This window comes from Chrysemys picta, chromosome 2 (genome assembly GCF_011386835.1).
Source record: "Chrysemys picta bellii isolate R12L10 chromosome 2, ASM1138683v2, whole genome shotgun sequence".
Classification (NCBI taxonomy): domain Eukaryota; kingdom Metazoa; phylum Chordata; order Testudines; family Emydidae; genus Chrysemys; species Chrysemys picta.
In genome coordinates this window covers 9,753,417-9,771,319 of record NC_088792.1, presented here as the reverse complement: position 1 = coordinate 9,771,319, position 17,903 = coordinate 9,753,417, and the positions used below count along the sequence as shown (strand labels likewise).

The window sequence follows — 17,903 nt, the reverse complement described above, 5'->3', positions numbered from 1 at the left end:
AGGTTTTGCTTGCAGCAGGTCATGTGATATTGCGTGCTTTGCCAGATACTGATAAACAGCTCAGTAACTGTTACAGTGCTAATGATGGGACTGATCCTGTTTGGTTCAATGGCTCTCAGCAGCCCCACGAAACAAATTGTTCCAGCACCTCTGCTTGGGTGTTTAATGAATGACATGCCATCAGTGATAATGGGAATGGGTGACTGTCTAGTTCCACAACTAGAGTCTGAACTTCCCAACTTTTTAAATACTTCTCTATAGAGAATTGTGTGTAAAGTGGAGATGAGAAGGTAGGGCTAACTGCTTGGAAAGAACAAAGCACCATCCCTTTTCCCCTCCAAATCCCTCTTTAAAACCAACCTCAAATTTTCAGGTTTTATTCCAAATTGGAACAAAAATTAATTTTGAAATCTTGAACTCCCCCAGGAAACATTCTCCGCCCAGCTCTACTCACCTGGAGCTGTTCTCAGAGGGCATCACCTTTGCATATTCACACTCCCTGCCCACCTTCCCCACTTCTTTAAAGGCTCCAGGCCACTCCCCCCCCCCCCATTCCTTTTATACCCTCACAATCCTCTGCAGGGGAGAAGGACAGAGGGACAAGCAACCCCAATGGGCACTGACCTCTAGAAGATTCAGTAGCCAGGAGGTGTCAGTCCCACAGGGCAGACACCACTCAGAGAACCACCTATGCATTTGGGGAATAGAGTTTTTAAAGCACTTGGCACATTTACAGCGCTCTGTAAACAATGAACACAAACAAAGGCACTGAAGGTTGCCTGTGTGAATTGCTATCTGTGTACTGCATCTTTAAATGGAGAGACGTCCCCTGCCCTAGTTCTGAATCACTGCCTATAGCGGTACAGACCCATGGCCTCAGCGCCTCCTGCTGGTCATGCTGGGAAATAGCTCTCTTGGACCACCAGGACGCCCTTTACTAGCGGTGTCTCGCTCGCCATTACTTCCACTTCCTCCACCCTCTCCACCACCTGGACCCAGGTGTCGCTCCTGGACTGCGCTGTCCTCTTCAGGACATGGCCCTCCTGCTTTGCCCCAGCCCACTGTCTCCCCCATTTCAGGGAACAGGCAGTCCTCAGTCCCTCCACTTGCCTCAGCAGCCAACTGCAGTCTCTAGTCTAGCTTAGGGCTACCATACGTCCGGATTTCCCCAGACACATCCAGCTTTTCACTCTTTAAATAGCCGTCCGGGGAGGGGGGGGGATTTCTAAAAATATCCGGGATTTCCCCCCGGTCGGCTATTTATCGACCGAAAAGCGGCTGACAGGGCGGCCGAGTGCCGCTCGCATTGGGGCCTCGGCAGCCAAAGCCCTTTCCTGGCTCCCCTCATCCCCTGCAGCCTTAGCACGCCACTCGGCAGCGCTCGGGCGGGGCTGGTTGCTCCTTGGGGCGCGGAGCCAGAGACACCTGCTCTAAGCCGAGTGGCACAGTAAGGGGGCCGGGGAGTTGGAGAAGGGGGGCAGTCAGAGGACAAGGGACAGGGAGGGGGGTGGATGGGTCGGGAGTTCTGGGAGGGCTGTCAGGGAGGCAGGGGTGTGGAGAGGGGTTGGGACAGTCAGGGACAGGGAGCAGGGGGGTTAGATGGGTCGGGAGTTCTGGGGGGGCTGGCAGGGAGGCAGGGGTGTGGAGAGGGGTTGGGGCAGTCAGGGACAGGGAGCAGGGGGGTTAGATGGGTCGGGAGTTCTGGGGGGGCTGGCGGGGGGCAGGGGTGTGGATAGGGGTTGGGACAGACAGGGACAGGGAGGGTTAGATGGATAGGGGACTCTGGGAGGGCTATCAGGAGGTGGAAAGTGGGAGGGAGTGGCTAGGGGGCAGGGCTACCAGCCCCCCTCCCCCGCCCCCCTGGTGTCCTCTTTTTTGAAAGTTCAGATATGGTAACCCTAGTCTAGCCCCTGGCTTCAGGGACAAACTGCAGTCTGGATTTAGGCCCCTCTCCTCATTGGCGTGGGGGGGGGGGACTCAGACCCGCCCACTACTCTGCGTCCCGGCCCAAGGATCCTATAGCGGGCAGCCACTTACTGCCCCTCCTCCTATTCCCGCTGCCCACTTTCCCTGAGCCACTTCCTCCGTAGCCCTAGCACCTTCTCTGCCCTTACATCAGGGCCTCAGTCTGGCCATGGTCAGCCAAGAGCTCCCCTATTGCTCCGCTACCCTGCCCAGCACTGCAGTATCTCCGGTGCTCCTTGGCAGACAGTCCTTCCCTTTGCCCTCCAAGAAGAGACTGCCCCTTGCTCTGCTGAGTAGCCCTTTATATATGGGCTGCTCCAGCAAGCCTTCTCCTGACTGGCTCTCCCAATAAACCCTTTCCTGATTGGCTGGTTTCTGTGCAGCCTCTCCAAGGCCTTAACCCTTCTCCTGCCTGTGTGGCGCAGCCGCCCCACCACACAGCCATTTTGTGCTCAATGCAGACTGTTACAGCAGAGATACACACATATACTGCACTCTCACCCTGGAAGTTTTGTTCTCTCTAATTTTGATATTATCATAATTTAACAAAGTTCACATTTATGGTATAAACTCTTTGGAACAGGCATGGGACCTTCTATTGTCTTTGTATAGCATCTAGCTTACCATGGGACTAGCAGGAAATAATTATACTGAGAGTGTATTCTTGATCTTTGTGAGTGGGTAATTCTTTGAAAACATCCGCTTAATGTGCAGCAGCAGTCAAAAAACTTAAGAGAATGTTAGGAACCACTAGGAAAGGGATAGATAATAGGACAGTAAATATTGTAATTCTACTATATAAATCCATGGTACGCCCACACCTTGAATATTGTGTCCAGTTCTGGTCACCCCATCTCAAACAAGATCTATTAGAATTGGAAAAGGTACAGAGAAGGGCAACAATAATGATTAGGAGTATGACAAAAGATTAAAAAGACTGGGGCTGTTCATCTTGGAAAAGAGACGACTAAGGGGGGATATGACAGAGGTCTATACAATTATTGAATCGTAAGGAGAATGTGAATAAAGAAGCGTTATTTACCCCTTCACAAAACACAAGAACCAGGGGTAACACAATGAAATTAGCAGGGAGCAGGTTTAAAAAAAACAATCGGAAGTACTTCTTCACACAACACACACTAAACCCGAAGGCCAAAAGTATAACTGGGTGCAAAAAGAATTAGATAAGTTGATAGAGGACAGGTCCATCAATGGCTATTAGTCAAGACAGTCAGGGACACAACCCCATGCTTTCGGTGTCCCTAAGGCTCTGACTGCCAGAAACTGGGACTGGATGACGGGGATGGATCACTCAATCATCGCCCTGTTCTGTTCACTCCCGCTGAAGTATCTGACATTGGCCACTGTCAGAGAGGCTACTGAGCTAGATTGGACCATTGGTCTGACCCAGTATGACCATTCTTCTATTCTGACGCTCGCTGTAATACAGAATAAAGGAAAGCTTACTGGACACAGTGAACTGGGTAGATGTTCTGCACTCATCAGCCAGGAATGCGATCTCCCCAGCGTCTTCCATCTTGCACTCCCGGATAATCAGCGTATGTTGCTTGCCGGATGAGGTGATGGTGATTCGGTCATTGGGCTTCATTTCTTCCATATTCTTCAGCCAGCGGATGTTCTGGCACTCATTGTCCAGCTCCACGCAGAATATGGCTGTGTCGTTTATGGGGACCGCAGTCTTCCGTGGCAGTTTTTTAATGATGTTCCCTGTATGAAAGAAAACGACTACAGTCATAATACAGCAGACGCAGAATACTGCGGTACCCAGATCAGCTAGATCAGAACAGGGCCAAAAGCTCTAACTCAATCACAGCTTACGGGTTTGTTATATAGGAATAATTGAGTGAGGTTCTATGGCCCATGTTATGCAGGAGGTCAGATTAGACAGGAACATGGGATCAAAAGGGATTTCCTAGGTCATCAATTCCACTCCCCTGTTATTGCAGGCAACCCCATCCTATAATCCCACTGATAAATTTACCAAGCTCCATCTTAAAATTAGTTAGCTGGTTTGCCCCCACTCCTCCTATTGTGAGGCTGTTGCAAAACCTCAGTCCTCTGATGGTTCTAATTTCCAGCCTAAACGTAGTAATGGTCAATTTATTCCCATTTGTTCTTGTGCCAACATTGTCCTTTAGGTTAAATAGCTCTCCCCTTCCGCCCCCCCCCCCCGCCCCCCTCCCGCCAACCCGGTGTTTACTCCCTGATGTATTTAGAGTGAGCAATCATATGATCATAATGGTGTCTCCTATCCTTAAAATCTACAAAGCTATGAAAAGGTGAAAATCTCCCTCTCAGGTTAATATTTGATATGTCTTCTATTGGGGCAATAGATAGTATAGGTTGCCCTTGCAAAGGATGGATCTGATGATCTGCAACTGCTATGAGTCCACAAAGGAAGCTTGTGTCTTAGAAAGCAGATAGATCTCTACAGTTCTCCACTAAATTTGTCTAATGCCTGGCATAATTGATGGCCTGCATATGCCACTCACCTGATCTAACAGGAAATAACTTTAAGAACCTCAGATATTATCAGAGCAGACCAAGCAATTTACATTGGGTCAAACTCACTTATTCCTGGTCTTTTACTTTCCTGCAACTTCGAAATGTTCATGACTTGCAAGGAAAAACTGAAAGTTATGGATGAAACTGATCCCAGGTAAATTTGGGTGGGACATCAGGAAAACAGTCCTATGAATAAGGTCATCTTAGACCTGGAACCATCTCTAAAAGGAAGCACCAGAACCCCCATGGCTGGAGTGATTCTAATTCAGGATGGCACCAGGGGATTTCCTATAGGTAACAATCCTGAATTGCCAGGGGAGGTAGGGTTCACTATGGCTAAGGATATGAGTATGTCCTGGTGCACACTGTCATGGAACCCGTGAATATTGCCCTTTATTTCAACTCAACCATGAAAGGTCACCACGATCACGGAACTGTGAATTTTGCCATTTATACAGATCCTGCTACCCCACATTAACAGTTTGTTAGTTCACTTCAATCAGCTGTTGTGCATTAACAGTGCATTAGTTGCTTTGATCCAGTCCCACTCATAGACTACAAGGGCAGAAGGGACCATCATGATCATCTAGTCTGACATCCTGTGCATTGTTGACCACAGAACCTCACCCACCCATTCCTGTAGTAGGTCCATAACCTAAGGATTAGTTAGTGAAGTCCTTAAATCTTGATTTAAAGAATTAAGTTACAGAGAATCCACCATTTACTCTAGTTCAAACCAGCAAATGACCCGTGCTCCACATAGCAGAAGAAGGTGAAAAAAAACAGGGTTTCTGCCAATCTGGCCTGGGGGTAAATTCCTTCCCAGCCCCACATATGGTGATCATTTAGACCCTGATCATGTGGGCAAGATCCACCACCCAAACACCTGGGAAAGAATTCTCTGTAGTAACTCAGAGCCCTCCCCATCTAGTGTCCCATCACCAGCCGTTGGGGATATTTGCTAACAGCAGTTGTGGATGGGCCTTATGCCATTGTAGACAGTCTCATCATACCATCCCCTCCATAAACTTATCAAGCTCAATCTTGAAACAAGTTGGGTTTTTTGCTCCCACTTCTCCCCTGGGAAGGCTGTTCCAGAACTTCACTCCTCTGATGGTTAGAAACCTTCATCTAATTTCAAGCCTAGATTGATTGATGGCTGTTTATATCAATTTGTTCTTGTGTCAGCATTGGCTCTTAACTTAAATAACTTCTCTCCCTCCCTGGTATTTATCCCTCTGAGGTATTTATAGAGAGCAATCATATCTCCCCTTGGCCTTTGTTTGGTTAGGCTAACCAAGCCAAGTTCCTTAAGTCTCTTCTCATAAGGTAGGTTCTCCATTCCTTTGACCATCCTAATAGCCCTTCTCTGCACCTGGTCCAGTTTGAATTCAGCTTTCTTAAACCATGAGAGATCAGAATTGCACACAGTATTCCTGATAAGGTCTCATCAGTGTCTTGTATAATGGTAATAACACTTGCCTATCTCAACTGGAAATACCTTGCCTGAGCTATCCCAAGATTGCATTCGCTTTTTTCACAACTGCATCACATTGGCGGCTCAGTCATCCAGTGATCGACCAACACAGCCAGGTTTTCCTCCTCCTCTGCCATTTCCAACTGATACTTTCCCAGCTTACAACAAAAATTATGTTGTGTCAAGGTGATTAGTGAAAATATTAAATACAATTCATCCCAAGACCAATCCTTGAGGAACTCCAGCATGACCCATTATAGTCTCCCCTTTAACCAGTTCCTTTCCCACCTTTCGAATCTCATATTAAAGCCCCATCTTCTCCAATTTAACTAATAATTTCCCATGTGGAACTGTATCAAATGCCTTACTGAAAGCCAGGTAGATTAGATCTACTGCATTTCCTTTGTTTAGAAAAATCAGTTATCTTCTCAAAGAAAGAGATCAGGTCAGTCTAGCATGATCTATCTTTAGTAAACCATGTTGTATTTTATCCCAATTACTTGTTTACCTCTATGTCCTTAACTGCTTTTTCTTTCCAAATTTGTTCTTGAGACCTTGCATACAATTGAGGTCAAACTAACTTGCCCATAGTTTCATGGATCGCCTTCCCCCCCATTTCTTAAATATAGGTACTATGTTCACAATTCTCCAGTCACAGGGTAGATCCCCCCCCCAAAATTTATGGATTCATTAAAAATTCTTACTATTGGGCTTGCAATTTCATGTGCCAGTTCCTTTATTATTCTTGGAGGGAGATTATCTGGGCCCTCCAATTTGGTCCCATTAAGCTGTTTGAGTTTGGCTTCCACCTCCTTCCATATTCTTGTTCCAAAAGCCACCCTGCCATTGTCCCAAGCTTCTCATTACCCTTATTAAAAACTGAGGCAAAATATTAGTGTAGGTGTTGGGCCCCACCTAGATTGTCTTTAATCTCCACATCATCCTCAGTGTTTAGCAGTCCCACTTCTTCCTTCCTTGTTTTCCTTTTATTTATATGGTTGAAAAAACCTTTTACTATTGGTTTTAATTTCCTTTGCCATGTCCAACTCTGCTTGGCTTTTGACAGTTCTCACTTTTCCCCCTACACTTTCTGACCTCCAAAAAGTAGCATTCCTTGCTAATCCATCCTTCCTCCATTCCTTTTAGGCTTTCTGCTTTCTCCTAATAACCTGTTTGAGATCCTTGTTCATCCACTTTGGTCTACAACCCTTCCCTCTGAATTTTTTCCTCTTTGCTTGGGAGACAGGCTTCAGATAGTCCTGTTTCAAAGAGGACCTGACCAAAGTGAGCTAATGAACTGTTTGTGCTCATCAGCAGGGTCCATAAAGTTACCATGACCATAGTTTGAAATTATTTATTTTTATTGTGACTGTATGCATTACGCATAATTTTACCTTGACAAAATTGTATCCATAACCATGGCAGATCAGACAAGTACTCTATTGCTAGTATTCAGTATCCCATCTCTGGGATTGACCAGTATGGGATGCATTTAGCTGGGTGTGCACTGCTGTGACATGTAGGGAAATTATCGTTTCTGACTCCCATATGAGATCAGCTTACATCCTGCAGTGTGAGCTCAAGTTACTTTTGTTTGCAAAGCTGCAAATAGGAATAGCTGTAACGATATTCAAGTCATGGATGGATTTTTTTTTCAGAAGAGGAGAGGAGGGGTATTAATAGGGGTATCGGAAAAAGTGGGATTTTTTACCCACAAAAGCTTATGCTCAAATAAATCAGTTAGTCTTTAAGGTGCCACCGGACTCCTCGGTATTAATAGGGTTATCCTCTTTGTCTTGTTTGCCACCACCACCACCACCCCACATGGAGCAATGAATACTACAGAAAGATGTATCAGATGCTCCACAACATCATTTTTGTGGTGTATTGGAATCTGTGTTAAAAATAACAAGAGATTTTTAAGTGTGAGGATTTCCTGGTCCTGCTTGCAAGTGAGGGGGCTCTGAGGGAAGCCATGTGACATGGGTCATCTGAGTGAGTCTGCAGCCACCCACTCTAGGGTAAAGTGGGGTGAGTTGTGCCTCTCTCTTTTAGGGAGCAGCCTGCTTTGTCGCTCTCTGTTTTGAGGAGTTATTCTGAATTCTGAGATATAAACCATTGTAACATTGCAACCTTTCAACAAGAAGAACAGGAGTACTTGTGGCACCTTAGAGACTAACAAATTTATTAGAGCATAAGCTTTCGTGGACTACAGCCCACTTCTTCGGATGCATATGCATATGCATCCGAAGAAGTGGGCTGCATCCGAAGAAGTGGGCTGTAGTCCACGAAAGCTTATGCTCTAATAAATTTGTTAGTCTCTAAGGTGCCACAAGTACTCCTGTTCTTCTTTTTGCGGATACAGACTAACACGGCTGCTACTCTGAAACCTTTCAACAAGAGTATGTTTTTTATCTAACTTCTTTGTGTGCATAACAGTTTTCGTCTCTAAATTTTATAATTTCACAATTAATCAAGGAATCCATAATACATTCCCAAGAGTGGGTTGTAATTTCCTTCATCAACTCCTGCATCTCTTTGGGTCAAATGTCCCATAATGCTTGCACCTCTCCATTTGTTTGCAGGTATAAAACCTGCATTTGTATATACAGATCTGGCAGGGGCCACCAGGTTTTACAGTGGGATTCCTCCATGGCCTTTGATTAGAGTACAGTCAGACTGGAAATGAAAAGGGCCAAATTCAGTTCTTTAGCTTTTACAAGAGTGTATCTCCATTAGTTTCAATGGAGATCATTATAATTTACATAAGTAGAATTTACATAAGTAGAATCAACATCAGAATCAGGATCATGGCTATCGGATTTAGATTTCATGTAGGTGAATCCACAAACTTAAAACTAACAGACACTTCTGCAAACATGTCTCTGTGTTTTTGAGAAACCTATACTGGCCCAAACCCTAGATCTCAATACACATCAACCCTAAGCTCCCAAACTTTGGGAAAATTGGCATCTGGATTTGGATACATCCAGATTTTGCCACTGGAGCCTAAACCATATTATGGGGCAAACCAAACCCCTGATGAAGAACAGCTGTAAACTTCAGGAAAGTTTGGATCTGGCTCAATATCTGAACTCTGTAGCTGAGGCCCATATTTAATGGTAACTTTAGTGATACATTTCCTTTTTAAACAATGCTCCCTATATTGTTAGTAATTGTAAGGAGCTAAAGCTCTATAGGGAAGTATGATTAGCATCAAAACGTTAGTGCTTTTGAAAACCCCGCCCCATAGTGCAGATGGGAAAACTGAGTCCAGGAATGCTATTTGCCTAAGTCTGTAGAGGAAGTCAGAGGCAGACTTGGGTTTACAGCGTAGGAGTTCTTGGCTCCCAGTCTATTGCTCAGGTGATGGGAGTGAAATTCACCCCTGTGCATGCAGCCAGCGCAAGACTGACACCACATAAGACCTAACAATAGTGCTGAAGCAGGACTTAAGTAGTGCCTAGACCCTGGGTTGCTCCCTGCCCAGGTGAATTTCACTCTTAGAGAAATGTGATCGGTACAGTCATTAATGTGAGCAACTCAAATATCCACCTGTGAAGTAGTGATGTGGTCACAGATTTGTTCTAGGGCTGAAGTTCCTTGTTTTCATCACCTCGTGCTGCCTTTCGTGAATTTTTATCACAACCTCTTGAAAACATGTTCATTGAGAATTTTTTTTTTTTTACATTCTCTTAGCAAAATCATAGCTTTTAGTGGCGAAATGACACTTTTCTGCCTCAAAAATGGCCTTTTATTTTTTTGCAAAAAGTATAGAGTGAAAATGAACTCACTTTTTCTGTCAACCCTACCAAAATGTTTACTTTCCCCATCAGTCACCAATGATTGACTCTTGGCCCTACTCTCAAAGTAGTGCTGTGCTCTTGTAACCTGCAATAGGACAGCATGGCTTTATGTCCCCCCAGTGGCTGGTCCACATAGAACGTTTCTGAGTTTGCTACTGCTTACAGCTAAAGGATTTGGGGAAGATTTTGGTCAATGGGAGACAGGCTCTTAGGAGCTTTTGACAACCCCAGTAGGTGCCTATTTGCATCTTTAGCATCTAACTACCTTTAAAAAGCTGGCCCCAAATCCTTTCCCCTAAGGGGTACAGACTCATGCTTACAGATTGGGATTTCCAGATTCAATCCCTGTTAACCACCCCTCAATGGGATCATTCCACTGTGCTAGTAACGCTACAGGCCTTTTGAAATCACGTTCCCAATACACTGTGCACCACCCACCAGAGCATAAAATGCAAACGCTCATTTCAACTCCAGATGAAATCATCAGCGCTGTCAGGCAGGATTTACTTTAGCCCACACAAACAAAAATCTTTAGGGGGCAGGGGAGAGGGAGGGCACAAAAAGGGAAGGAGAAACCTACTGCAGTGGATTCTCTCTCTTACCCTGGACAGTCAGTTCCGCGATGGTCCTGCTCCCCTCCTTCATTTCACAGATGTAGACGGCGTCATCGTCCGTGGTGACGTTCTGGACGGTGAGCCGGCGGTACGTCCCCTCTTCTTCGATGTTGTACTTCTTGCTCTGCTGGAGTTTGGTCTCCTCCTTGAACCAGGCAGTTTCAGTGCTAGGGATGGGCACCTCACACTGGAAGGTGGCAGATTCTTTCTCCTGAACTTCAACATCCTTCAGTTTTGTCTTGAACGGTATTGTGGGCTCTTAGAAATGAGACAAACAAGAACTTATGACATCATTGGGGCACCTAACATGCAAGTAAGTAAATAGAAAAGTATATGCGTCATTCATTATTATTGTTGTTGTTATTTGCACTGTAATGGTGTCTAGAGGCCCTAATCAGGGATCACGCCCTGTTATCCTGGGCGCTGTACAAACATGCAATAAACAGACAGTCCTGGCCTTGCAGAACTTCCATTCCCTGTTAGTGACAGGACACAACAGGTGAATAAAAAACACTAAACAAGTGGGGATCTGGGGGAGATAGGACAAGGTAACAGTAATAGGGGAATGTGAGCAGAGTCCACTATTGAGCTGCCATGGGTTGCACCGTTATCACCCAGCAATGTTCTGTAGGCATCCCAGCAGAGGGTGAGCCTACAGGAGGGAGTTGAAGGGGGACAGAGTAGTGGCTTTGTAGATTATTTTCAGGGAGTTTGTTCCACACACAAGGGTCGGTGTAGAAGAAAGCACCAAAGTGCTTGGAAGGAGACATGGACCAATGGGTGACACAGGTTGGCACTACTGGTGGAGCAAACACTGGAGTCAACTCCACGCTAATCAATCCGACAGGTAGGGCAGGACTAAATTATTAATGGTCTTTACGATAATGCCAGTGAGCATGTGGCTTGCGTGGCGGGGAAGAGGCAGCCACTGGTGGGACTCCGAGCAGATGACATAGTCAGAACAATGGGCCGGGATGATCTTATGCGGCAACGCAGATCTGGAAAAGTTTGCTCTGTGTGCTTTGGAAACTTGGCCTAATAAATACAAGTCTGTCCGGGGGGTCATGGCCTCTCAAGGAGGGCATAACAACTGTTCCTGCAGGCTTTTTTGTATGAGGCACTCAGAGCACTTTATGAAGGGGGGGGGAGGGGTAAGGATTATTATCCACATATTATAGGTGGGGAAACAGAGATAGAGAGGTGATGTGACTGTGGTGGAACAGGGAATTGCACACAGGTCTCCCAAGCCATAGGATAGCGCTCTAACCACTGGACCATCCTTCCTCACTGACAAGATCAGAAGTCGGACTAGAACCCAAGTCACCTAACTCCGCCATCACTGCCTTGGCCATTGGGCCACATTGTTCCTATTTAGGTAGAAAACAGGTTAGAACAGAAGTGCTGACGCTGATACAGGGCATTAAGGGGATACATTTTACAAACAAAACGAAGGGATTCATTCATACCGTTTCCATTGAATATTAACAGCAGCTATGTAGCTAAATCATCAGACAATGCTTTGAAAGTGCATCCCTAACACTTCCTAATATTCTGACACACAACTGGGGAGAGATAAATTGACACCGGGTGAAGGCCGTAGGAACAGGTTCTGATAAGAGCAATTGTAAGGAGCCTGGGGCAGCTCTAGCTTTTTTGCCGCCCCAAGCACGGCAGGCCGGCTGCCTTCGGCGGCATGCCTGCGGGAGGTCCGCCAATCCCGCGGCTTCGGCGTACCCGCTGCCAAATTGCTGCCGAAGCCGCGGGATTGGCGGACCTCCCGCAGGCATGCCGCCGAAGGCTGCCTGACAGCTGCCCTCACAGGGACCGGCAGGGCGCCCCCCGCGGCTTGCCGCCCCAGGCACGCGCTTGGAGCACTGGTGCCTGGAGCCGCCGCTGTAAGGAGCTCGGTGGCCTTGTAACACGGCCAGAATGGCTAATGCATGCACATCAGCACTTTCTCTCTACTGGGTGGCACATCAGAGCCCAGCAAGGGACCATTTAACCCTCTTGGGGCTGGAGGCCCACAGAGATTAGGCCCTAAACCATCCTGGATTTGTGCTTTGGAGGCGGGGAGCCTCCAGGCTGTAAACTTCAGAGGCGTGTGGAATATACTTTTGGAAACGAGGTTATTCTACCCACATGCCTTGCGTCTCGGCAAAGAAGGCATAAAACAGCATCCCCTTCGGGGAGGAAAAGCTAAAGTACACACCCGCCTGCTGTGGCAGGGACAGAAGGTGAGAGCCTGTCTCCCAGCATGCAACACTTCCTTCTGCCTGCTGCACAGTGCACCTTCTAAAAGCAGCTCTGCCAGTAACCCACCAGTCACCGTCAAGGAGCGGAGGGGGGTGTGGAAGCTTCCTGCGAATGGGGGGAGGGCAAGAGGGATAGGAGGGGGAGGGAAGGGAGATACTGAGACTCAGCACGGGAGGGCAGTCAGCTCCAGGCTGCCAAGAAGGGTCCCGGGGGTTCCTATCTGCTCCCAGGGCTGTTCCCAGCCAGCTGGGTCCCACTCTCTGCCTCCACCCTGCCTAGGTGTGCATGAGTTTACACGGTACAGATCCCCCATAAAGGGCCTCATAGAGAGGCCAGTCGACGTTTATCTAAGGGAGTCAAAGCTAATGTAACATAAACCTTCTCTGACTCGTTCAGCATGTAAATTATATTCCTCCCACTAACTGACATGAACCTTGCACCCCACTTCCTGTCACCTCTGAATCTGTCCCTCTGGGAGTTTGAGCTGATGTAACTGATACGCTGAGAGGCAAGGACTGAGGGGCAGAGCAGGAAAGCAAAAACCAGAGAGTATAAGACTCCATGAGTCAAATTCAGAGATAATGTATAAATTAGAATTTGTGTACACAGAAACACTTGCCTCAGGAAAAATTAATCCAAATTAACTTTTAAAGAGGATTAGTTAAATTGCATTAAATCCTTATCTGGACACTCTTTATCAGAATGAAAGTGGCCTTAATTCAATTAAGAATAAGAATCTAAATTAAATTAAGGCAACTTTATTTCTGAATAAGAGCATCTACACAAGGGCTTTATGCAGTTGAACTAATCTACTTTACAATCAGACCTTTAGTTCATTTGGATAAATTTTCCTGGTTGTCCCCGTGTACAGCAGGGTGTTAATCTAAGGGATTGCAATTTACACGCTGAGGGCATCAGAAAAGTGTAAAATACACCAATTTCGATTCACTTCTTTATGTGAAGCAATCAGTCAAATTATACATCTTTATCAGTTCCATTTTCTTGACAATTGCAGAACAGTATCTAAAACAAAATAGGTGCAACTCCATTTGTGGCCGATCAGGCTCATATATATCCTCCAAAAATAGCATCGTGTTGTATAGAATCATAGAAGATTAGGGATGGAAGAGACCACAGGAGGTCATCTAGTCCAACCCCCTGCTCAAAGCAGGACCAACACCAACTAAATCATCCCAGCCAGGGCTTTGTCAAGCCGGGCCTTAAAAACCTTGAAGGATGGAGATTCCACCACCTCCCTAGGTAACCCATTCCAGTGCTCCACCACCCTCCTAGTGAAAGAGTTTTTCCTAATATCCAACCTAGACCTTCCCCACTGCAACTTGAGACTATTGCTCCTTGTTCTGTCATCTGCTACCACTAAGAACAGCCAAGCTCCATCCTCTTTGGAACCCCCCTTCAGGTAGCTGAAAGCAGCTCTCAAATCCCCCCTCACTCTTCTCTTCTGCAGACTAAATAAACCCAGTTCCCTCAGCCTCTCCTCATAAGTCATGTGCCCCAGCTCGGTGATCATTTTCGTTGCCCTCCACTGGACTCTTGCTAATTTGTTCACATCCTTTCAGTAGTGGAGGGCCCAAAACTGGATGTAATACTCCAGTTGTGGCCTCACCAGTGCCAAATAGAGGGGAATAATCACATCCCTCAATCTGCTGGCAATGCTCCTACTGGTGCAGCCCAAGATGACGTTAGTCTTCTTGGCAACAAGGGCACACTGTTGACTCAAATCCAGCTTCTCATCCACTGTAATCCCCAGGTCCTTTTCTGCAGAACTGCTGCTTAGCCAGTCGGTCCCCAGCCTGTAGCATGCATGGGATTCTTCCATCCTAAGTGCAGGACTCTGAACTTGTCCTTATTGAACCTCATCAGATTTCTTTTAGCCCAATCCTCCAATTTGTCTAGGTCACTCTGGACCCTATCCCCACCCTTCAGCGCATCTACCTCTCCCCCAAGTTTATCTGCAAACCTGATGAGGGTGCAATCCATCCCATCATCCAGATCATTAATGAAGATGTTGAACAAAACCGGCCCCAGGACCGACCTCTGAGGCACTCCACTTGATACCGGCTGCCAACTAGACATGGGGCCATTGATCACTACCCATTGAGCTCGACAATCTAGCCAACTTTCTATCAACCTTATAGTCCATTCATCCAATCCATACTTCTTTAACTTGCTGGCAAGAATACTGTGGGAGACCATATCAAAAGCTTTGCTAAAGTCAAGATATATGATGTCCACTGCTTTCCCTATATCCACAGAGCCAGCTATCTCATCATAGAAGGCAATCATGTTGGTCAGGCATTTATATAATGATATGTGCTTGTATTTATGTATTTATTAATGTATGTATGTCAGGCATGCATGTGATGTGCGCTTGTATTTGTGTTATCCAACCACGAGGTGTCTGTGTGTGCCATATAGAGTTCCAGGCAAAATGTGATCTTTGGTAAATAAGAGGGACAAAGCTGGAAAACAAGCAGAGTGGAAGCTGTTTTCATTAATAAATTTGAGACAGGCTGTAATTTTATATATCATGACAAAAAGAAACAGTATTTTTCAACTCATCTCATACAAGTACTCTAGCGCAATCTCTTTATCGTAAAAGTACAATTTACAAATGTAGATTTTTTTTGTTACATAACTGCAGTCAAAAACAAAACAATGCAAAACTTTAGAGCCTACAAGTCCACTCAGTCCTACTTCTCATTCAGCCAATCGCTAAGACAAACAAGTTTGCTTATATGTACGGGAGATAATGCTGCCCACTTCTTAGTTACAATGTCACCAGAGAGTGAGAAAAGGCGTTCACATGGGACTTTTATAGCCGGCATTGCAAGGTATTTATGTGCTAGATATGCTAAACATTCGTATGCCCCTTCATGCTTTGGCCACCATTCCATCTGGCATGTAAATATCTTGTGGCGCTGGCTAAAATGGTGCCATGAGAACACCTGTTCTCACTTTCAGGTGACATTGTGGACAAGAAGCGAGCAGCATTATCTTCTGCAAATGTAAACAAACTTTTTTTTCTGTACATAATTCAACATTTGTAATTCAACTTTCATGATAAAGAGATTACACTACAGCAATTGACAAGGAAATATGAGGAACTGTGGGGAGGAGGGGAATAAGCTTTGGGAAATGGTTTTACTTTGTGTAATGGCCCATCCATTGCTGGAAATGGGCCATTTTCATTACCACTACAAACAGTGATTTTTCTCTCCTGCTGATAAAAGCTCACCTTAACTGATCACTCTCCTTATAGTGTGTATGGTAACACCCATTGTTTCATGTGCTCTGTGTGTATATATATATCTTCCTACTGTATTTTCCACTACATGCATCCGATGAAGTGGGCTGTAGCCCACGAAAGCTTCTGCTCAAATAAATTTGTTAGTCTCTAAGGTGCCACAAGGACTCCTGTTCTTTGTGATAATTATTTTCATCATTATCAGTTAGATATGATCATGGTTGAGAATGCTTAGTCTTGTGAGGACAACCAGGGTGTCTGGCTGTTCCACTTCTTACCCACAAATACTAATTCAGGTGGAGTGCAGGGTGGCAAATTTTCCCACTGTTTCAGTGAAGAAAAGCCATCAATTCCTGAGTTTGGATTCTGTAAAAAATTAGAGCTGGTCTGGAATTTTCCATCAGTTGTTGTTTTGTTTTGTTTTTTTCCAGTGGAACATGTGGTTTCTTCTGCAACATCTAAATTTTCCACAGGAAAATGTTGATTTTGCTGACATTTTTCCATTTCCCATTAGGAAAATCTAAACTATTCATGTCAAGTTGACCAGAATCGAAACAGTTCAGTTTGTTCAACAAAATCAAAACTTTTAGTTTTGGCTCTCTTTGACATTAACCTTCATCCACCTGAACCACTGCAGTGCCTCATGGGAGCTGAAGTTTGATTGCTTCATTCTTCCATTCTCCCCTATGGGCTGTGGTCTCCAGCTGGACTACGTCTCCCATGATGCACTGAGGGCTTCCTTCTGTCTGAGTTGCAATGACTGCAGTGTATCATGAGAGATGTAGTCCAGTTGGGTGGCTCAGACCATACAGGAGAATGGGAGCACAAGGCACCTGCACTACAACTTCCATGAAGCACCGCAGTAGCTCAGGTGAATGCAATGTAATGTCCAACTGAATCAAAAGGACATGTTTCGAAAGTTCCAATTAAAACATTTTCAGAACTTTTCATTCCACAAAAAAATTCATTGTTTCTATTTTTCATCTCAATTGGGGATAAAACAAATGTCACAGTATCAGAATTTCCTGTGGAATGAAAATTCTGATTTTTCATCAGCTTTAGTACAAAATTCTTAGAAAAATGATTGCTGTGTTCTTATCGATTCTGGGCTGCTTACAAACACATGATCAGGGCCAGCTCCAGGCACCAGCACAGCAAGCAGGTGCTTGGGGCGGCCAATGGAAAGGGGCGGCACGTCCGGCTCTTCGGTGGCAATTCAGCAGAAGAACGAAGTGGCACGGTGGAGCTGCCACCAAAGTGCCGCCGATAGCAGCTTTCTCCCCCACCCTCCCCCCCCGGCCGCTTGGGGCGGCAGAAACACTGGAGCTGGCCCTGCACATGATCCACCCCCACTGACTCCGACTGCACTGGAAGGTTTTTCAAAGTAGTTATTAGGGGGCAATATAAATTACTTTTTAAATATTTACTTCTCTGCTCTTTTAAATTGTTTAGCATTTACTTGCCTGTTAATAGCCAAAGCAAAGATATCCTTTATAGACATCATTGAATTCAACAATAAATCCCCCAAAGAAAGAAAAAATAATACTTGTAAAATATGAGATTGGAAAAAAAAATCTGCCACCTAGGAAAATACTCGATGGAGACATCTTTCTAGACATGAATAATCAATAGTACACATGCCTGAGACATAACATTGATGGGCCCCGTAAATATGCCCGTATCAGTGTACGTAGACATGTTGTAGGATCATGTTGGCTGAAAGGTGGACACTTGGAGAACATTATTGTTGCTTCTGCCTTATCAAAATAAGGCCTGCTTGTTCAATGGAGATGTGCTGCCCAAATGCCAGGCTATGGCACACAGACGATTATATAAATAATAGACTAAAGGTTCGCTTCTTTGTTTCATCTTTTGGGGATGTGTTTTTTGGAGGGACTCATGGTGGCACAAGGAGTCACTATCCAAAACTTAATTATAACCCTCACACACACATTTTCCATTCATTCCATCATAGATCAGAAAGCCTGAACAGA

The 17,903-nt window shown here is 45.4% G+C and overlaps 1 protein-coding gene across 6 annotated transcripts in view; it reads right to left on the bottom strand.

Moving 5' to 3' along the window:
* OBSCN (obscurin, cytoskeletal calmodulin and titin-interacting RhoGEF) overlaps positions 1-17,903 on the bottom strand; it is a 266,409-nt gene that overhangs the window by 229,118 nt on the left and 19,388 nt on the right. For all 6 annotated transcript variants that reach the window (XM_065582593.1, XM_065582594.1, XM_065582591.1 and 3 more), the window contains exons 3-4: positions 10,377-10,646; positions 3,433-3,693 (exon numbers count right to left, since the gene is read on the bottom strand). In XM_065582593.1, the coding sequence (XP_065438665.1) occupies positions 3,433-3,693; positions 10,377-10,646 (531 nt within the window). The remainder of the gene's footprint in view (positions 1-3,432; positions 3,694-10,376; positions 10,647-17,903) is intronic.